The sequence below is a fragment of the Misgurnus anguillicaudatus genome, chromosome 22 (genome assembly GCF_027580225.2).
Source record: "Misgurnus anguillicaudatus chromosome 22, ASM2758022v2, whole genome shotgun sequence".
NCBI classification, from domain to species: Eukaryota; Metazoa; Chordata; class Actinopteri; order Cypriniformes; family Cobitidae; genus Misgurnus; species Misgurnus anguillicaudatus.
The window spans coordinates 21418071-21440788 of NC_073358.2; the positions used below are offsets into that span (position 1 = coordinate 21418071).

Here is a 22718-nt window from a genome sequence, read left to right on the forward strand (position 1 = left end):
AGGGTGCATGCACCATTTCGTCACACTGCCCCCTACTGGTCACGAGATATAAAATATGTCTATTTTTGCTTATAACTACTGCAAACTTGAATGTAAAATTATGAGACTGGTCTTGTTAGATTTCGTGAGGCATGCCGAGTCAAACGATAACAAATGGTTTTTGGTCGGCCATTTTGTGTGTCGGCCATTTTGAATTTTTTCTTTAAATTCAAGTATTTCAGAAACGCAATTGCGTATAGTTATGAAACTTGGTACGGTTCATCAGCAACATGTTCTGGAAGAACTTGTAAACTTTTCGGCACCCCCTAGTGGTCAAGAGATTTGAAGCTATATCTCTGCATGTCTTTATCGTATTTACACCAAATTTGGTGGGTGTCATCACAATCAAGACCTGAGTCACAATTTATTTTTTGGTCAGTGCCCCCTAGTGGTCAAGTCATTTAAGGCTATATCTCTGCATCTCTTTATTGTATTTACACCAAATTTGGTGGGTGTCATCACAATCAAGACCTGAGTCACAATTAATTTTTTGGTCAGTGCCCCCTAGTGGTCAAGTTATTTAAGGCTATATCTCTGCATCTCTTTATTGTATTTACACCAAATTTGGTGGGTGTCATCACAATCAAGACCTGAGTCACAATTTATTTTTTGGTCAGTGCCCCCTAGTGGTCAAGTCATTTAAGGCTATATCTCCGTATCGCCTTAATGTATTTACACTAAATTTGGTATGTGTCATCACAGTTATGACCTAAGGCACCATCTGTTCTTTTGGCACAGTGCCACCTAGTGGTCTCAAGATAGGAAAAAAATGCTTTTTTTTCATAAAACTAATGCAAACTTAGATGTTAAATCATGGCAGTCATCACGTATGAATCATTTTTTGCCATGTTCGGCTTGACCCCGGTATCGCTGCTTGCAGCTATATTTAGGGGTCAAGCCCCGAAGGGGCGTAGAACCCTATTGTTATTGTTAGTTTTCTTATTATTATTATTATTATTCTTCTTCCTCGTTCTTCCGCCCAAAAGTCAATGGCAGCCCATAGAACCGTACGTAGGAAAGTTATGAAATTTGGCACACATGTAGAGGACAGTCTCAGAAGTTACTATAGCAACATTGGGGTGTCTGACTCAAACCCTCTAGCGCCACCAACAGTCCAAAAATCCACTTATGTTCATGCTCATAACTTCTGATCCGTGATTCCTAGAAACTAAATTCTTGTTTCCTCTGAATCCTTGGCTCGTGATGATTCAATTGCACACATTGTTTTCATTTGTGTCATGCAAATCTTTCCGCCATTTTGAATTTTCCGTAAAACCTACTTTTTCGAACTCCTCCTAGAGCGTTCGTCCGATTTGGATGTCCTTTGGTATGTAGCATCTAGAGACACCCCAGACAAAAAGTTATCAAAAGCTTTTTGATAGACCAATGCGTTCTCGTATAAATTGACAACATATATGGCGGCGAGCACGCCAAAACGGACGTGAGGCTGTATCTTCGCAAAACTTTATTGTATCGACACGAAACTTGGTTTATGTCATTACAGTCATAACCTGAGGGTGCCTGCAACGTTTCGTCACAGCGCCACCTAGTGGTCACGATATTCGAAAAATGCCTATTTTCGCTTATAACTACTTCAAACTTGAGTCTAAAATCATGAAGGTGGTCTTGTTAGATTCCTTGAGGCATGCAGAGTCAAACGATGCCAAACGGTTTTCGGTCGGCCATTTTGGTTGTCGGCCATTTTGAATTTTCTCATTAAGTTCAGTATTTCACAAACAGAATGGCGTATTGCTACGAAATTTGGCATGGTTCATCAGTGACATGTTCTGAGCGCACCTATAAATCTTTAGGACGGCGCCACCTAGTGGTCAGGATATGTAAAACATTTTTTTTAAATATTTATATCATTTGATTAAATTGCCACTATGACATAAGACTTCACTCTATTGATTCCTTGGCTCATGCTGAGTCCGACTGAACCAAATATGTCTGAGTCAAAACTACTTCCTGTCGGCCATTTTGAATTATATTGAACACCTACTTTTTCGAACTCCTCCTAGAGCGCTCGTGTGATTGGCTTGATTTTTGGTATGCATCATCTAGAGACACTCTAGACAAAAAGTTATCAAAAGATTTTCGGTAGACCTATCCGTTGTCGTATAACGCATCAAAGAATGCGAGGGCGAGCACTCCAAAATGTGTTTGAGCCTGTATCTTCGCAAAACTTTTGCGTATTAATATGAGACTTGGTATATGTCATAACAGTGATGACCTGAGGGTGCATGCACCATTTTGTCACACTGCCCCCTACTGGTCACGAGATATAAAAAAATTCTATGTTTGCTTATAACTACTGCAAATTTGAATGTAAAATTATGAGACTGGTCGTCGTAGAGTTCGTGAGGCATGCCGAGTCAAACGTTACCAAATGGTTTTTGTTCGGCCATTTTGTGTGTCGGCCATTTTGAATTTTTCTTTAAGTTAAAATATTTCAGAAACGCAATTGCGTATTGTTATGAAACTTGGTATGGTTCATCAGCAACATGTTCTGGGAGGACTTGTAAACTTTTCGGTGCCCCCTAGTGGTCAAGAGATTTGAAGCTATATCTCTGCATCTCTTTATCGTATTTACACCAAGTTTGGTGGGTGTCATCACAATCAAGACCTGAGTCACAATTTATTTTTTGGTCAGTGCCCCCTAGTGGTCAAGTCATTTAAGGCTATATCTCCGCATCTCTTTATTGTATTTACACCAAATTTGGTGGGTGTCATCACAATCAAGACCTGAGTCACAATTTATTTTTTGGTCAGTGCCCCCTAGTGGTCAAGTCATTTAAGGCTATATCTCTGCATCTCTTTATTGTATTTACACCAAATTTGGTGGGTGTCATCACAATCAAGACCTGAGTCACAATTTATTGTTTGGTCAGTGCCCCCTAGTGGTCAAGTCATTTAAGGCTATATCTCCGTATCGCTTTATTGTATTTACACTAAATTTGGTATGTGTCATCACAGTCATGACCTGAGGCACCATCTATTGTTTCGGCAAAGCGCCACCTAGTGGTCTCAAGATACAAAAAATGCTATTTTTTCATAAATCTAATGCAAACTTAGATCTTAAATCATGACAGTCATCACGTATGAATAATTTTTTGCCATGTTTGGCTTGACCCCGGTATCGCTGCTTGCAGCTATATTGGCAATTGTTTCTGTTAGTAAATTTTTCTTCTTCCGCCATTGCGGTCTATGGCAGCCCATAGAACCGTACGTAGGAAAGTTATGAAATTTGGCACACTGATAATGGACAGTCCAATGTGTCCCCATAGCAAATTTGGAGTCTCTATATCTAACCCGCTAGCGCCACCAACAGTCCAAAGTTGCACTTACGTTTTTGCTTATAACTTCTGATCCGTATGTCCTAGAAACAAAATTCTTGTTTCCTCTGATTCCTTGACTCAAGCCGATTCGATTGGACCCTATGACGTTCTTTTCCGTCATGAATTTTTTTCCGCCATTTTGAATTATTCGTAAAACCTACTTTTGCGAACTCGTCCTAGAGTTTTCAGACGATTGCCACGAAAATCGGTATGCAGCATCTAGAGACACTCAAGGCAAAAAGTTATCAAAAGAATTTCGATAAACCAATCTGTTGTCGTATAGCGCTTCAACGAATTTTAAGTAGAGCGCAAAAAACAGATTTTAGGCTGTATCTTCGCCAAACTTAGGCATATTGACACGAAACTTGGTACTTGAGATGGCAGTCTGGAACTGAGCATGCATGCATAGTTTTGTTGCAGCGCCAACTAGTGGCCAGTCGAATGTTTTATACGCCTTTAACTTTGGCTGCGATCAACGTATTTTGACGGGACTTGATTTTTAGGAGTACTGAGTAGTCGCCGAGTCCAACGATACCAAACATGCCATGATTCGCCTTACGGTTAACCCTACGCAGCAAAATAGCACTTAAAAAACATGCGCTAATAACTCCGCGAGCGTTATTCCGATCGACTCGAAAACACCATAGGAAAAAACTAACCTTACCTTCTGAACAAAAAGTTCTATTGGCATTATATTAAAATTTTCATCAGAAATGGCCGAAAATTGCAAAAAACAAAAAACTACCTTTAAATTTTGTGTTTTTTACACATAAATGGTTGTAACTTCGTAACGAAAATATATTTTTTCACCAGATTTAATACGCTGATGCATGAGCACATTCTGAGGCTACACAAAAAAAATTGTATGCTTGCACCACTAGATGGCCTTATAATTGAACAAAACCTTTGATAACAAGCCAGCCCTACGGTCATACAACTGTTTCTTCACTAAACTAAAGTGTTTAGTCATAAAACTAGCTAGATGTAACACAATCATGACCTGATGTTGCATGCACAATTTTTTCATTGCGCCACCTATTGGTTTTGAGATAGAATATGGTATTTTTGCCTAAAACTACTGCAACAACATCATGGATTATTCCTTTCATGGCTTGGAGTATAATAATTGGTGGTTGCCAATTCACTTCCTACCTAGCAACCAATGAGAATACCTTATCAACCATTTTTGCAAGAGCCATATCTCTGCATCAGAACATCGTAGAGACTTGGGGGTGGGCTCTTTTGACTCATTAACACCACTGTAACATTTTGTGAGCCACTGCAAGCACCACTTACTTTTCCTTCAGTGTTCAAGTTATCATGATTATGCTATTCGAGAAGAGATGGAGAGATTTCATTAATTAAATGAGAACACAGCTTTGTTGCTGATAACTGTTATATTATTTTGTCTGAAATCAAGAGTTTTTTCTAGGTTCTTTAAACTGCTCATCCGAACTCAATTTTACTTTTTTCAGTGCCCTTTTTGGCTTGACCCCGGTAATTGCTGCTTGCAGCTATATTTATTATTATTATTATTTATCTTCCTCGTTCTTCCGCCGAAAGTCAATGGCAGCCCATAGAACCGTACATAGGAAAGTTATGAAATTTGGCACACATGTAGAGGACAGTCTCAGAAGTTACTATAGCAACATTGGCGTGTCTGACTCAAACCCTCTAGCGCCACCAACAGTCCAAAAATCCACTTATGTTCATGCTCACAACTTCTGACCCGTGAGTCCTAGAAACTAAATTCTTGTTTCCTCTGAATCCTTGGCTCATGATGATTCAATTGCACACATTGATGTCATTTGTGTCATGCACATCTTTCCGCCATTTTGAATTTTTCGTAAAACCTACTTTTTCGAACTCCTCCTAGACCGTTTGTCCGATTTGCATGTCCTTTGGTATGTAGCATCTAGAGACACCCAAGACAAAAAGTTATCAAAAGCTTTTCGGTAGACCTATCCGTTCTCGAATAAATTGACAACATATATGGCGGCGAGCACGCCAAAACGGACGTGAGGCCGTATCTTCGCAAAACTTTATTGTATCGACACGAAACTTGGTATATGTCATAACAGTCATGACCTGAGGGTGCCTGCAACGTTTCGTCACAGCGCCGCCTAGTGGTAACGAGATTCGAAAAATGCCTATTTTCGCTTATAACTACTTCAAACTTGAGTCTAAAATCATGAAGGTGGTCTTGTTAGATTCCTTGAGGCATGCCGAGTCAAACGATACCAAACGGTTTTCGGTCGGCCATTTTGGGTGTCGCCCATTTTGAATTTTCTCATTAAGTTCAGTATTTCACAAACAGAATGGCGTATCGCTACGAAATTTGGCATGGTTCATCAGTGACATGTTCTGAGCGCACCAATAAATCTTTAGGACGGCGCCACCTAGTGGTCAGGATATGTAAAAAAAATTTAAAATCTTTATATCATTTGATTAAATTGCCACACTGACATAAGACTTCACTCTATTGATTCCTTGGCTCATGCTGAGTCCGACTGTACCAAATATGTCTGAGTCAAACCTACTTCCTGTCGGCCATTTTGAATTATATTGAACACCTACTTTTTCGAACTCCTCCTAGAGCGCTCGAGTGATTGGCTTGATTTTTGGTACGCATCCTCTAGAGACACTCCAGACAAAAAGTTATCAAAAGCTTTTCGGTAGACCTATCCGTTGTCGTATAACGCATCAAAGAATGCGAGGGCGAGCACGCCAAAATGAGTTTGAGCCTGTATCTTCGCAAAACTTCTGCGTATTAATATGAGACTTGGTATATGTCATAACAGTGATGACCTGAGGGTGCATGCACTGTTTCGTCACACTGCCCCCTACTGGTCACGAGATATAAAAAATTTCTATTTTTGCTTATAACTACTGCAAACTTGAATGTAAAATTATGAGACTGGTCTTGTTAGATTTCGGAAGGCATGCCGAGTCAAACGATACCAAATGGTTTTTGGTCGGCCATTTTGTGTGTCGGCCATTTTGAATTTTTTCTTTAAGTTCAAGTATTTCAGAAACGCAATTGCGTATTGTTATGAAACTTGGTATGGTTCATCAGCAACATGTTCTGGGAGGACTTGTAAACTTTTCGGCGCCCCCTAGTGGTCAAGAGATTTGAAGCTATATCTCTGCATCTCTTTATCGTATTTACACCAAATTTGGTGGGTGTCATCACAATCAAGACCTGAGTCACAATTTATTGTTTGGTCAGTGCCCCCTAGTGGTCAAGTCATTAAAGGCTATATCTCTGTATTGCTTTATTGTATTTACACTAAATTTGGTATGTGTCATTACAGTCATGACCTGAGGCACCATCTATTGTTTCGGCAAAGCGCCACCTAGTGGTCTCAAGATACAAAAAAATTGCTATTTTTTTCATAAAACTAATGCAAACTTAGATCTTAAATCATGACAGTCATCACGTATGAATCATTTTTTGCCATGTTTGGCTTGACCCCGGTATCGCTGCTTGCAGCTATATTTATTAGGGGTCAAGCCCCGAAGGGGCGTAGAACCCTATTGTATTTGTTAGTTTTCTTATAACAATTATTATTATTATTAGTTATTCTTCTTCTTCCGCCATTGCGGTCTATGGCAGCCCATAGAACCGTACGTAGGAAAGTTATGAAATTTGGCACACTGATAGAGGACAGTCCAATGTGTCCCCACAGCAAATTTGGAGTCTCTATGTCTAACCCGCTAGCGCCACCAACAGTCCAAAATTGCACTTATGCTTTTGCTTATAACTTCTGATCCGTAAGCCCTAGAAACAAAATTCTTGCTTCTTCTGATTCCTTGGCTCAAGACGATTCGATTGGACCCTATGTCGTCATTTTCCGTCATGAAATTTTTTCCGCCATTTTGAATTATTCGTAAAACCTACTTTTTCGAACTCGTCCTAGAGCTTTTGTCCGATTGCCACAAAAATCGGTATGTATCATCTTGAGACACTCATGGCAAAAAGTTATCAAAAGAATTTTGATACAGCAATCCGTTGTCGTATACCGCCTTAACGAATTTAACGTAGAGCACAAAAAAACAGATTTTAGGCTGTATCTTCGTCAAACTTAGCCCTATTGACACGACACTTGATACTTGTGATGTCAGTCAGGAGCTGAGGGGGCATGCACAGTTTCGTCGCAGCGCCACCTAGTGGCCAGACCAATGCTTTACATGCCTATAACTTTGGCCCCGATTGACATATTTTCACGGGACTTGTTTCTTTGGAGTTCTGGGTAGTTGCCGAGTCCAACGATACCAAACATGCAAGAATCCGCCTTACGGTTAACCCTGCGCAGCAAAATAGCGCTTAAAAAACATGTGTGAATATCTCCGCGAACGTTTTTCCGATCGACTCGAAAACACCATAGGAAGAAACTAACCTTACCTTCTGAACAAAAAGTTCTATTGGCGTTATATTAAAATTTTCATCAGAAATTGCCGAAAATTGCAAAAAACGAAAAAGTAACTTCAAATTTTGTGTTTTTACACATAAATGGTTGTAACTTCGTAACGAAAAGAGATTTTTTCACCAGATTTGATACGCTGATGTATGAGCACATTCTGAGGCCACACAAAAAAATTGTATGCTTTCACCACTAGATGGCCTTATAATTGAACAAAATCTTTGATAACAAGCCAGCCTTATGGTCATACAACTGTTTCTTAACTAAACTAAAGTGTATAGACATAATAGTAGCTAGATGTAACACAATCATGACCTGATGTTGCATGCGCAATTTTGTCATTTTGCCACCTACTGGTTTTGAGATAGAATATGGTATTTTTGCCTAAAACTACTGCAACAACACATCTAAAACCAGGAGTCATCATGGATTATTCCTTTCATGGCTTTGACTATAATCACTGGTGGTTGCCAATTGACTCCCTAGCAACCATTGAGAATACCTTATCAACCGTTTTTGCAAAAGCTATATCTCTGCATCAGAACATCGTAGAGACATGGGGGTGGTCTCTTTTGACTCAATAAACTTGCTGTAACATGATGTGACCTACGTTTTACCACTGCAAACACCACTCACATGTCCTTCAGTGCTCTAATGTTCCATGATTGTCAATAACAGAAGGACGATTGCAGTAGACAAGAACATAGATTATTTTTGTTGATAACTTTTTAGTTTTTTCATCTAAAATTATTAGGTTTACCTAGGTTCTTCAATCTGCTTATCCAATCTCAATTTTACATCCTTTGTGCCCTTTTCGGCTTGACCCCGGCATTGCTGCTTGCAGCTATATTTCTGTTTCTTGTTCTTCCGCCATTGAAGTCAATGGCAGCCCATAGAACCGTATGTAGGAAAGTTATGAAATTTGGCACACATGTAGAGGACAGTCTCAGAAGTTACTATAGCAACATTGGTGTGTCTGACTCAAACCCTCTAGCGCCACCAACAGTCCAAAAATCCACTTATGTTCATGCTCACAACTTCTGACCCGTGAGTCCTAGAAACTAAATTCTTGTTTCCTCTGAATCCTTGGCTCATGATGATTCAATTGCACACATTGATGTCATTTGTGTCATGCACATCTTTCCGCCATTTTGAATTTTTCGTAAAACCTACTTTTTCGAACTCCTCCTAGACCGTTTGTCCGATTTGCATGTCCTTTGGTATGTAGCATCTAGAGACACCCAAGACAAAAAGTTATCAAAAGCTTTTTGATAGACCAATGCGTTCTCATATAAATTGACAACATATATGGCGGCGAGCACGCCAAAACGGACGTGAGGCCGTATCTTCGCAAAACTTTTGTGTATCGACACGAAACTTGGTATATGTCATAACAGTCATGACCTGAGGGTGCCTGCAACGTTTCGTCACAGCGCCACCTAGTGGTCACGAGATTCGAAAAATGCCTATTTTCGCTTATAACTACTTCAAACTTAAGTCTAAAATCATGAAGGAGGTCTTGTTAGATTCCTTGAGGCATGCCGAGTCAAACGATACCAAACCGTTTTCGGTCGGCCATTTTGGGTGTCGGCCATTTTGAATTTTCTCATTAAGTTCAGTATTTCACAAACCGAATGGCGTATCGCTACGAAATTTGGCATGGTTCATCGGTGACATGTTCTGAGCGCACCTATAAATCTTTAGGACGGCGCCACCTAGTGGTCAGGATATGTAAATAAATTGTTTAAAATCTTTATATCATTTGATTAAATTGCCACTATGACATAAGACTTCACTCTATTGATTCCTTGGCTCATGCTGAGTCCGACTGTACCAAATATGTCTGAGTCAAACCTACTTCCTGTCGGCCATTTTGAATTATATTGAACACCTACTTTTTCGAACTCCTCCTAGAGCGCTCGTGTGATTGGCTTGATTTTTGGTATGCATCATCTAGAGACACTCTAGACAAAAAGTTATCAAAAGATTTTCGGTAGACCTATCCATTGTCGTATAACGCATCAAAGAATGCGAGGGCGAGCACGCCAAAATGTGTTTGAGCCTGTATCTTTGCAAAACTTTTGCGTATTAATATGAGACTTGGTATATGTCATAACAGTGATGACCTGAGGGTGCATGCACCATTTCGTCATACTGCCCCCTACTGGTCACGAGATATAAAAAATGTCTATTTTTGCTTATAACTACTTCAAAATTGAATGTAAAATTATGAGATTAGTCTTGTTAGATTACGTGAGGCATGCCGAGTCAAACGATACCAAATGGTTTTTGGTCGGCCATTTTGTGTGTCGGCCATTTTGAATTTTTCTTTAAGTTCAAGTATTTCAGAAACGCAACTGTGTATTGTTATGAAACTTGGTATGGTTCATTACCTACATGTTCTGGGAGGACTTGTAAACTTTTCGGTGCCCCCTAGTGGTCAAAAGATTTGAAGCTATATCTCTGCATCTCTTTATCGTATTTACACCAAATTTGGTGGGTGTCATCACAATCAAGACCTAAGTCACAATTTATTTTTTGGTCAGTACCCCCTAGTGGTCAAGTCATTTAAGGCTATATCTCTGCATCTCTTTATTGTATTTACACCAAATTTGGTGGGTGTCATCACAATCAAGACCTGAGTCACAATTTATTGTTTGGTTAGTGCCCCCTACTGGTCAAGTCATTTAAGGCTATATCTCTGCATCTCTTTATTGTATTTACACCAAATTTGGTGGGTGTCATCACAATCAAGACCTGAGTCACAATTTATTGTTTGGTTAGTGCCCCCTAGTGGTCAAGTCATTTAAGGCTATATCTCTGTATTGCTTTATCGTATTTACACTAAATTTGGTGTGTGTCATCACAGTCATGACCTGAGGCACCATCTATTAATTCTGCACCGCGCCACCTAGTGGTCTCAAGATACAAAAAATTGCTATTTTTTCATAAAACTAATGCAAACTTAGATCTTAAATCATGACAGTCATCACGTATGAATAATTTTTTGCCATGTTTGGCTTGACCCCGGTATCGCTGCTTGCAGCTATATTTGTTAGTTTTCTTATTATTATTATTTATCTTCCTCGTTCTTCCGCCGAAAGTCAATGGCAGCCCATAGAACCGTACATAGGAAAGTTATGAAATTTGGCACACATGTAGAGGACAGTCTTAGAAGTTACTATAGCAACATTGGTGTGTCTGACTCAAACCCTCTAGCGCCACCAACAGTCCAAAAATCCACGTATGTTCATGCTCATAACTTCTGACCCATGAGTCCTAGAAACTAAATTCTTGTTTCCTCTGAATCCTTGGCTCATGATGATTCAAATGCACACATTGATGTCATTTGTGTCATGCACATCTTTCCGCCATTTTGAATTTTTCGTAAAACCTACTTTTTCGAACTCCTCCAAGACCGTTTGTCCGATTTGCATGTCCTTTGGTATGTAGCATCTAGAGACATCCAAGACAAAAAGTTATCAAAAGCTTTTTGATAGACCAATGCGTTCTCGTATACAGTGACAACATACAAGGCGGCGAGCACGCCAAAACAGACGTGAGGCCGTATCTTCGCAAAACTTTATTGTATCGACATGAAACTTGGTATATGTCATTACAGTCATGACCTGAGGGTGCCTGCAACGTTTCGTCACAGCGCCACCTAGTGGTCACGAGATTCGAAAAATGCCTATTTTTGCTTATAACTACTTCAAACTTGAGTCTAAAATCATAAAGGTAGTCTTGTTAGATTCCTTGAGGCATGCCGAGTCAAACGATACCAAACGGTTTTCGGTCGGCCATTTTGGGTGTCGGCCATTTTGAATTTTCTCATTAAGTTCAGTATTTCACAAACAAAATGGCGTATCGCTACGAAATTTGACATGGTTCATCGGTGACATGTTCTGAGCGCACCTATAAATCTTTAGGACAGCGCCACCTAGTGGTCAGGATATGTAAATAAATTGTTTAAAATCTTTATATCATTTGATTCATTTGCCACACTGAAATGAGACTTCAATCCTATGATTCCTTGGCACGTGCCGAGTCCGACTGTACCAAATATGTCTGAGTCAAACCTACTTCCTGTCGGCCATTTTGAATTACATTGAACACCTACTTTTTCGAACTCCTCCTAGAGCGCTCGTGTGATTGGCTTGATTTTTGGTATGCATCATCTAGAGACACTCCAGACAAAAAGTTATCAAAAGCTTTTCGGTAGACCTATCCGTTGTCGTATAACGCATCAAAGAATGCGAGGGCGAGCACGCCAAAATGTGTTTGAGCCTGTATCTTCGCAAAACTTTTGCGTATTGATATGAGACTTGGTATATGTCATAACAGTGATGACCTTAGGGTGCATGCACCGTTTCGTCACACTGCCCCCTACTGGTCATGAGATATAAAAAATGTCTATTTTTGCTTATAACTACTTCAAAATTGAATGTAAAATTATGAGATTAGTCTTGTTAGATTACGTGAGGCATGCCGAGTCAAACGATACCAAATGGTTTTCAGTCGGCCATTTTGTGTTTCGGCCATTTTGAATATTTTCTTTAAGTTCAAGTATTTCAAAAACGCAATTGCGTATTGTTATGAAACTTGGTATGGTTTATCAGCAACATGTTCTGAGAGGGCTTGTAAACTTTTCGGCGCCCCCTAGTGGTCAAGAGATTTGAAGCTATATCTCTGCATCTCTTTATCGCATTTACACCAAATTTGGTGGGTGTCATCACAATCATGACCTGAGTCACCATCTATTGTTTTGGTCAGTGCCCCCTAGTGGTCAAGTCATTTAAGGCTATATCTCCGTATCGCTTTATCGTATTTACACTAAATTTGGTATGTGTCATCACAATCATGACCTGAGTCACCATCTATTGTTTTGTTCAGTGCCCCCTAGTGGTCAAGTCATTTGAGGCTATATCTCCGTATTGCTTTATCGTATTTACACTAAATTTGGTATGTGTCATCACAGTCATGGCCTGAGGCACCATCTCTTGTTTCGGCACAGTGCCTCCTAGTGGTCACAAGATACAAAAAATTGCTATTTTTTCCTAAAACTAATGCAAACTTAGATCTTAAATCATGACAGTCATCACGTATGAATTATTTTTGCCATGTTTGGCTTGACCCCGGTATCGCTGCTTGCAGCTATATTTAGGGGTCAAGCCACGAAGTGGCGTAGACACCTATTGTTTCTGTTAGTTTTCTTATTATTATTTATCTTCCTCGTTCTTCCACCCAAAAGTCAATGGCAGCCCATAGAACCGTACGTAGGAAAGTTATGAAATTTGGCACACATGTAGAGGACAGTCTCAGAAGTTACTATAGCAACAAAGGTGTGTCTGACTCAAACCCTCTAGCGCCACCAACAGTCCAAAAATCCACTAATGTTCATGCTCATAACTTCTGACCCGTGAGTCCTAGAAACTAAATTCTTGTTTCCACTGAATCCTTGGCTCATGATGATTCAATTGCACACATTGATGTCATTTGTGTCATGCAAATCTTTCCGCCATTTTGAATTTTCCGTAAAACCTACTTTTTCGAACTCCTCCTAGAGCGTTCGTCCGATTTGCATGTCCTTTGGTATGTAGCATCTAGAGACACCACAGACAAAAAGTTATCAAAAGCTATTTGATAGACCAATGCGTTCTCATATAAATTGACAACATATATGGCGGCGAGCACGCCAAAACGGACGTGAGGCCGTATCTTCGCAAAACTTTATTGTATTGACACGAAACTTGGTATATGTCATTACAGTCATGACCTGAGGGTGCCTGCAACGTTTCGTCACAGCGCCACCTAGTGGTCACGAGATTCGAAAAATGCCTATTTTTGCTTGTAACTACTTCAAACTTGAGTCTAAAATCATGAAGGTGGTTTTGTTAGGTTCCTTGAGGCATGCCGAGTCAAACGATACCAAACGGTTTTCGGTCGGCCATTTTGGGTGTCGGCCATTTTGAATTTTCTCATTAAGTTCAGTATTTCACAAACAGAATGGCGTATCGCTACGAAATTTGGCATGGTTCATCAGTGACATGTTCTGAGCGCACTTATAAATCTTTAGGACAGCGCCACCTAGTGGTCAGGATATGTAAATAAATTGTTTAAAATCTTTATATCATTTGATTAAATTGCCACTATGACATAAGACTTCACTCTATTGATTCCTTGGCTCATGCTGAGTCCGACTGTACCAAATATGTCTGAGTCAAACCTACTTCCTGTCGGCCATTTTGAATTATATTGAACACCTACTTTTTCGAACTCCTCCTAGAGCGCTCGTGTGATTGGCTTGATTTTTGGTATGCATCATCTAGAGACACTCCAGACAAAAAGTTATCAAAAGCTTTTCGGTAGACCTATCCGTTGTCGTATCACGCATCAAAAAATGACAGGGCGAGCACGCCAAAATGTGTTTGAGCCTGTATCTTCGCAAAACTTTTGCGTATTAATATGAGACTTGGTATATGTCATAACAGTGATGACCTGAGGGTGCATGCAACATTTCATCACACTGCCCCCTAGTGGTCACGAGATATAAAAAAAATTCTTTTTTTGCTTATATCTACTGCAAACTTGAATGTAAAATTATGAGATTGGTCTTGTTAGATTTCGTGAGGCATGCCGAGTCAAACGATACCAAATGGTTTTTGGTCGGCCATTTTGTGTGTCGGCCATTTTGAATTTTTTCTTTAAGTTCAAGTATTTCAGAAACGCAATTGCGTATTGTAATGAAACTTGGTATGGTTCATCAGCAACATGTTCTGGGAGGACTTGTAAACTTTTTGGCGCCCCCTAGTGGTCAAGAGATTTGAAGCTATATCTCTGCATCTCTTTATCGTATTTACAACAAATTTGGTGGGTGTCATCACAATCAAGGCCTGAGTTACAATTTATTGTTTGGTCAGTGCCCCCTAGTGGTCAAGTCATTTAAGGCTATATCTCCGTATCGGTTTATCGTATTTACACTAAATTTGGTATGTGTCATCACAGTCATGACCTGAGGCACCATCTATTGTTTCGGCACAGCGCCACCTAGTGGTCTCAAGATACGAAAAAATTGCTTTTTTTTCATAAAACTAATGCAAACTTAGATCTTAAATCATGACAGTCATCACGTATGAATCATTTTTTGCCATGTTTGGCTTGACCCCGGTATCGCTGCTTGCAGCTATATTTATTCTTTATTATTCTTCCTGTCACCTTGCGGTCTATGGCAGCCCACAGAACCATACGTAGGAAAGTTATGAAATTTGGCACACTGACAGAGGACAGTCCAAATAATATCCATAGCAATTTTGGAGTCTCTATCTCAAACCCGCTAGCGCCACCATCAGTCCAAAGTTGCACTTACGTTTTTGCTTATAACTTCTGATCCGTACGTCCTAGAAACGAAATTCTTGTTTCCTCTGATTCCTTGGCTCAAGCCGATTCGATTAGACCATATGACGTCATTTTCCATCATGAAAATGTTTCCGCCATTTTGAATTATTCGTAAAACCTACTTTTGCGAACTCGTCCTAGAGTTTGTACCCGATTGCCACGAAAATTGGTAAGTAGCATCTAGAGACCCTCACGGCAAAAAGTTATTAAAAGAATTTTGATAAACCAATCCGTTGTCGTATGGCGCGTCAACAAATTTTACGTAGAGCGCAAAAAACTGATTTTAGGCTGTATCTTTGCCAAACTTAGACCTATTGACACAAAACTTGGTACGTGATATGCCAGTCAAGAACTGAGGGTGCATGCACAGTTTCGTTGCAGCGCCACCTAGTGGCCAGACGAATGTATTATACGCCTATAACTTTGGCTGTGAATGACGTATTTTCACGGGACTTCTTTCCTTGGAGTTTTGAATAGTTGCCGAGTCCAACGATACCAAATATGCCAGGATTCGTCTTACGGTTAGCCCTGTGCATCAAAATAGCGCTTAAAAAACATGCGCGAATATCTCCGCGAGCATTATTCCGATCGACTCAAAAACACCATAGGAAGAAACTAACCTTACCTTCTGAACAAAAAGTTCTATTGGCGTTATATTAAAATTTTCATCAGAAATGGCCGAAAATTGCAAAAAACGAAAAATTACCTTCAAATTTTGTGTTTTTTTACACATAAATGGTTATAATTTCGTAACGAAAATATATTTTTTCACCAGATTTGATACGCTGATGCATGAGCACATTCTGAGGCTACACAAAAAAATTGTATGCTTGCACCACTAGATGGCCTTATAATTGAACAAAACCTTTGATATCAAGCCAGCCCTATGGTCATACAACTGTTTCTCACTAAACTAAAGTGTATAGTCATTAAACTAGCTAGATGTAACATAATCATGACCTGATGTTGCATGCACAATTTTGTCATTGCGCCATCTACTGGTTTTGGCTTGACCCCGGTATTGCTGCTTGCAGCTATATTTACATTTATTATTGGAAAGGGCAATAAAGAATTTCAGGTTACAAATCAATTTGATGCTTTAATATACAATTTGGAGTCACACATTTGCATTTTTTGTTATTTACAACAGGCTTGAACACAGTTCCCAGTTCATATTTCTGAGATATCTTTTCCATATTGTTTTTGTTATAGGTGAGAGCTTGGCAGCCAGGTCTGTTGCATCTGAAGAAAGGTCTGAGAGGACACAGACTGGGTCAGATAGATCAGGACAGGGCAGTACTGATGTTCTGATCACCAACATGACTGAGATGTTCATCTCAGAAGAGAATCTGAACAAGATGGAGAACATTTTAGACACCTGGAGCACAAACCTTAAGGTTTGCATTGCTGTAGGATTCTATTATGTCATGTATTGTCATATAAATAAATAATTTCTTGGTCTGTGCATAGAGTAATGTGATGATGGAGCTGAGGAAGTGGAAGCTGGCCTTTGTGGAGCAGCACAGGCTGGAGCTTAAGAGGGAAAGGGAGAAACATGCAGCGCATGTGGCCGCTGTAAATGCTGAGATGGATAGTCTCAAAGACCTGCTTAACACCTATCAGATCTCTAACCAGAGGAAAGATGAGGTGTGTGCACACACATGTTTGTATTGAAATGTTTTTATATATTGAAAATGGTTGTTATTTATTGAAAATAATCTATTAGGACGTTGGGTTAAGAGAGAAAAATTTACCCTGATATATAGTTTTAAAGGGACACTCCACTTTAAAAAAAAAAATGCTCATTTTCCAGCTGACCTAGAGTTAAACATGTGATTTTTACCGTTTTGGAATTCATTCAGCTGATCTCCGGGTCTGGCTGTACCATTTTTAGCATAGCTTAGCATAATTCATTGAATTTGATTAGACCATTAGCATCCCGATGAAAAATAACCAAATAGTTGCAATATTTTTGCTATTTAAAACTTGACTCTTCTGTAGTTACATCATGTACTAAGACTGATGGTAAATTAAAAGTTGCGATTTTCTAGGCAGATATGTCTAGGAACTATACTCTCATTCTGGCGTAATAATGAAGGACTTTCCTGCCTTAACATTGCTGCAGGAGGTGCAATGATATTACGCAGCGCCTGAAAATAGAACCCTGCTATTAAAAGTAACCAAGGGGACAATTTTTAGCCCTGTGTAATATCACTAAGCCTGCTGCAGCCATGTTACAGCAGCAAAGTCCTTGATAATTACGGCAGAGTGAGAGTATAGTTCTTAGACATATCTGCCTAGAAAATCACAACTTGTATTTTTCTGTCAATCATAGTACACAATGTAACTACAGAAGAGTCAAGTTATAAATAGGATAAATATCAAAACTCTTTGGTTATTTTTTAGCATGATGCTAATGGTCTAATCAGATTCGATGGATTATGGTAAGATATGCTAAAAGTGTTAGCGCCAGACCTGGAGATTAGCTGAATGGATTCCAAAATGGTAAAAATCAAATGTTTAACTCTATGGGAGCTGGAAAATGAACCTATTTTCCAAAAAGTGGAGTGTCCCTTTAAGGTTTCAAACATTATGATAATATGATACTTTCAAAGAACAAACCTCTAAAAAGTGGTCTTAAGTCTGTGTATTTGTGTTGTTATTTTGTCTTTTGCAGGTGATCGCAAATCTAAGCAGGGCAGTTGACAGGCAGCGGGAGAAGATGGGGTTGATGAGGAGTTTCACTCAGTGGAGACTGCGGCACTGTGCCATTAAAGAGGAGGTGAGACTGGGGCAACACAATGACAGCGAACACAGTTAGGCTAGATATTATTCAGATACTGTTGTTTACTCATGTCATATTGAGGGTGAGATTTATTCATGGTTCAGACAGGCTTGTGTTTTCCATCCTGTCTTTTTTCTCAGAGAAGTCGGTTAGATCGGTGCTTCCCAGTCCTGGTCCTCGAGGCCCCCCTCTCAGAAAGTGTCTCCTTATTTGGAACACCTGATTCAACTTATCAGCCTCCTTCCAAAATGGTAAACATGTCTCCCTAACAAGCTGATGAGTTAAATCAGGTGTGTTAAATAAGGAGACATCTAAAACTTTCTGGGAGGGGAGCCTTGAGGACCAGGATTGGGAAACAATGAGTTAGAGTATCTGTCACAGTAACGGTTAGATATAGTTAGAATTTACTCAGATCGAGCAGGATAACTATGTCCTATTTTAAATGCACATTGTGAAATAATGTCAGAGGATATAAAGAGATAACAGATGCGTTAAATACCTGCTGTGAGTTTATATTTGCTCCAGAGATCAATCAAAAAATCTCCCAAAAAAAAAAAAAAAAAAATTCTCTCATAATTTTCCATCTGCCATCCCAGATGTGTATGTGATCTAGTCTGTGGGAAGTCTATAGGGTGGTTTCCTGGACAGGGATTAGCTTAAAGCTCCCGTTCTGTCTATGATTTTGAAGCTTTGATTGTGTTAATAGTGGGCAATATAACACGTGTTCATGTTTCACGTGTAAAAAAAACGCGGTATTTTTCACACAATTTACTTATCTGTATAGCGCTGTTTTCACTGTCCTCAAAACAGTCTGATGTCTTCCTTGTTATGTGAAGTCCCTCCTTCAGAAATGCGTATCGAGTTCTGATTGTGTAGTTTGTTTAGTGTGTTGTGATTCGATAGCAGCTTAGCTTAGCAGAGCCGTTTGAGCCAAAGCTGGTGACTGACGTATTCCTGTGGGCGGAGTTTAGTCAACGAACTGTTTTACTGACGTCATTAAAGCAGGAAATAGAAGGCTGTAGTCCAAACCGGCCGTTCGTTGTAGGTTTTTAAAGAGGAATTCTATTGAAGAAAATATATCGCCTGGCAGTGAATATTGAGCTTTATCATTTAACAGGTATTATTTATGCTATTATAGCAACATTACACACTAACTAGGGTTTAAAAAATGGTATCAGGAAGAACGTGACCTTTAAGCCAGGACTAGGCTTTAGTTTAATTAGGAAATAAAACTAATTTTAACAAACATGCCTTACTAAAAACATTTCTTGTGTGCATTTTGAGACAAGAAAAGGGCACTGATGTATTTTAAGATGTATCAGTGCAAGTTGTTTTCAGTTTGGACAGCTCTTACATTTATTTTAGTCTAGGACTAGTCTAATCCCTGTCCGGGAAACCGCCCCTTTTTCAATATTTTGTAAATGACTGTTTTCTGCGTAAAATTATCTTGCACAGTGTAAAGCAGATATGATATATTTAATATTGACTAAGTAAGATCATGTCAAAGATTGAAATCAAACTTTAATGCTTTTATTCTTATAATACGATTATGAGACATTAGCCTGGATTTCACAGACAGGGTCACATATGACTTATTTTATCCAGTTAAATTGTTTTGGTAGCTCAGTTGATAGACTATTGCTTTTACAGGCTGTAACCACATCTTGAACAGTGGGGGACCAAAACATTCAGGGCTGTACAAATGTGTATTAAAAAAATCAAACATTTGGTGGACAACTGGGCTGTTTCTGATTTTATTTGGGTGGACAGATTGTTGGTCCAACACGCATACCGATAAAATGTATACCTTGAATTCATTTTGGATAAAAACAAGCATTTTAGCTAAACACAAACGCATAATGTTGTATGAAAATGTAGTTTTATCTTATATGGGGCCCATAATGTTAAAGCCCCAAAAAGCACATACCGTACATCAATCTAAAGTAGAACTTTCCAGTGGGTTTATGAGCAGTTAATATTTTGAGCGAATTTGGCGCAACCGAAACCAAAACAAACACCTACGAGATTTTAATTCAGTTTTTTGCTTCATGGGTCAGTTTCCCGGACAGGATTTAGCTTATTCCAGGATTAGGGCTTAGTTATATTAGGACATTTAAGTAGTTTTTTTACAAACAAACCTTACAAAAAACAACACTGGTGTGCATCTTGAGACAAAACAATGGTACTGATATATGTTTTAGACATGCCAGTACAAGGTGTTTTGAAATTAAGGCAACTCAAACATGCATTTTGGTTTGGGACTGTGATAAGCCATGTCTGCTAAACCGTCCCTAAATCTCATTCTTGTGTGTCTCATGACTAACTGACTGTCATATGATAGTTTGTCATAGGGAAATTAACTTCAATACTTCAACCGTTTAAAATGTATTCAAGGGTGAAACTTCGAGTAAATTGCATTTTTAATTAAAAACAAATTTAGACAGAAGTCGCTACTTAAATATAAATATAAGTATTTAAGTTTTTTTGTCACAGCATAATTTCCATAGTTCCATTTGTGTTATTTCATAGGTTTGATGAGTTTACTATTAAAATGTGAACAAAATCTAAATAAAGAACTTTAAACCTTTAAACAGTAGTTTATATTTCTTTTCTCGAACAAATTCATTTACTTTTATATGTCGTTTTAAATGGTTTAAATGGTTTAAATGTGTTTCAGGCTCAAGGGGCCAGGTTGGCCGAGCAGCACTATCATTTGCAGCTCAAGAGGAAGGTGTGGGCAGGCTGGCACTCGCTCATTCAGAACAGGTGGCGTGAGCGTGTGGAGAAAGCGTGTTGTGCCAGGGCAGAGGACATCTGCATGCAGCTTTCTACAGAGTATGAGGCTAAGGTGGCACAGGTACAAACAGTATAATAGCTCAACATTATTATTCTTTACTCTTGCAAATAAGGTAATAGTAGACCATTTCATTCTGTGAACAAATCCTAGGGTTGTAAATGGACATGTAAAACCGTCTCCGGATAATTTTTACACTTAATAAAGCCACATACCTTCTATGTAGATATCAGAGAACTATTTAACATTATGCATTCTTTGGCACCTTTAAGTTTTAAACCATATATACATGTTTTGGGGGTCTAGGTCTAAAGGATTTGTTACCTTACTGAATGTGAAATATAAAGGTATATGTGTGTTTGTTTGTCAGCATGTAGAAGAGCTCCAGAAAGCACAAAGCGAGATCCAGAGGCTGCATGCGGAGCGAGAGCACTATGAAGACTCTATGAAGAAAGCTTTCATGCGTGGGGTCTGTGCACTCAACATTGAGGCCCTTAGCATGTTTAACACTGGAGAAACAGGCAGATTAGACCGTGGTGAGATAATATAGAGGTTTAACTAAGTTGTGGATTTGATAAAATGTCATTTCTAAATTAAAGCTGCAAGCAGCGATGGAAGGGCCCTCGCACGCATGTGCACCGCCACCCTATGGCATTAGTAAAGCAGTAAACCGGGGGGTATGAATTAAATTGGGTAAATACAGGTGAATATTCAAAGGGAAACTGATGTGCCACACCGCCTGTGTGCAGCAGGTGGCGCTATGACGGTACCTGATTATTGTTATATTGACGTGTTCAGGCCGGGACCCTTATCAAACGTGTGAAGTCTGGAGTAGATCAAACAATGTATGCCTGAATTACAACAGCTTCCTGTTTCATGGTGAAACATCACACTTTGCCAGGCCGCCACGGACACGCCCTTTAACGAAAAGTCAAGATCTTCGCAATTTATCATCGCAAAAGGGCTTAAAATCTGTCTGACCAAATATGATGATGATTTTATTAAATCTCTAAGAGCAGTAAATCACAGCGTAAAACATGGCATTTCCTGCTACCTCTAGGTGGCGCTATGACTGAAGTTGAATATTGGCATTAAAATGTGTTCAGGCCGAGACTCTTATCAAACATTTGAAGTGTGTGCCAAATTGGACATTGTATGCCTTAGTTATAACAACTTCCTGTTTCATGGCGAAAACGCTGAACTTTGTCAGGCCGCCACGGACACACCCTCCAACGAAAAGTCAAAAGCTCCGCAATTTAACATCGCAAAGGCCTTTAGATGATACTGACCAAATATGATGATGATCGGATTAAATCTCTGGGAGGAGTTCGTTAAAGTACGAAGGCTGGAAATGACAAAATTTGCACAGAAATCACAGCGAAAAATCAAAATGGCTGACTTCCTGTGGGGTTTAGAGCTTCGCTCCAAGAGACTTTTTTGTAGGTCTTGGGGGGATAGATGACCCTACCAAATCTCATATCTGTAGGTTTTTCATAGCGGCGGGGCTGTTCTCTTGAAATTTTGCAGGTGGCGCTATTGAGCCATTTCTACACATCCACTTCTGGTGCCTAGGCCACATGTAAATTTTCGCCACTTCTGACGTGTGTGCAACGTTTTATGACTTTTTGAGCTTGTTTAGCCTGTCAAAATGCGATTCATTTAGCGATACTTTGCGAGGCCGCCACGTACACGCCCTTTGATGAAAAGTCAAGGTCGTTGGTTTTTATCATCACACAAGGTCTTGAGATTACACTGGTGAAATATGATGTTGATATGTTTAAATATCTAAGAGCAGTAAGTCACAGCTTAAAACATGGTATTTCCTGCTGCCTCTAGGTGGCGCTATGACTATTACGGAATTATGCCATGTTTATGTGTTCAGGCCAGGACCCTTATCAAACGTGTGAAGTCGGGGGCAGATCGGACAATGTATGCCGGAATTA

General features: G+C 39.4%; 1 protein-coding gene across 2 annotated transcripts in view; it reads left to right on the forward strand.

The window, feature by feature from the left end:
* poc5 (POC5 centriolar protein homolog (Chlamydomonas)) overlaps positions 1-22718 on the forward strand; it is a 92347-nt gene that overhangs the window by 65472 nt on the left and 4157 nt on the right. For both annotated transcript variants that reach the window (XM_055200141.2, XM_055200142.2), the window contains exons 5-9: positions 16409-16593; positions 16667-16843; positions 17874-17978; positions 20659-20838; positions 21146-21311. In XM_055200141.2, coding sequence (XP_055056116.2) covers positions 16409-16593; positions 16667-16843; positions 17874-17978; positions 20659-20838; positions 21146-21311 — 813 coding nt within the window. The remainder of the gene's footprint in view (positions 1-16408; positions 16594-16666; positions 16844-17873; positions 17979-20658; positions 20839-21145; positions 21312-22718) is intronic.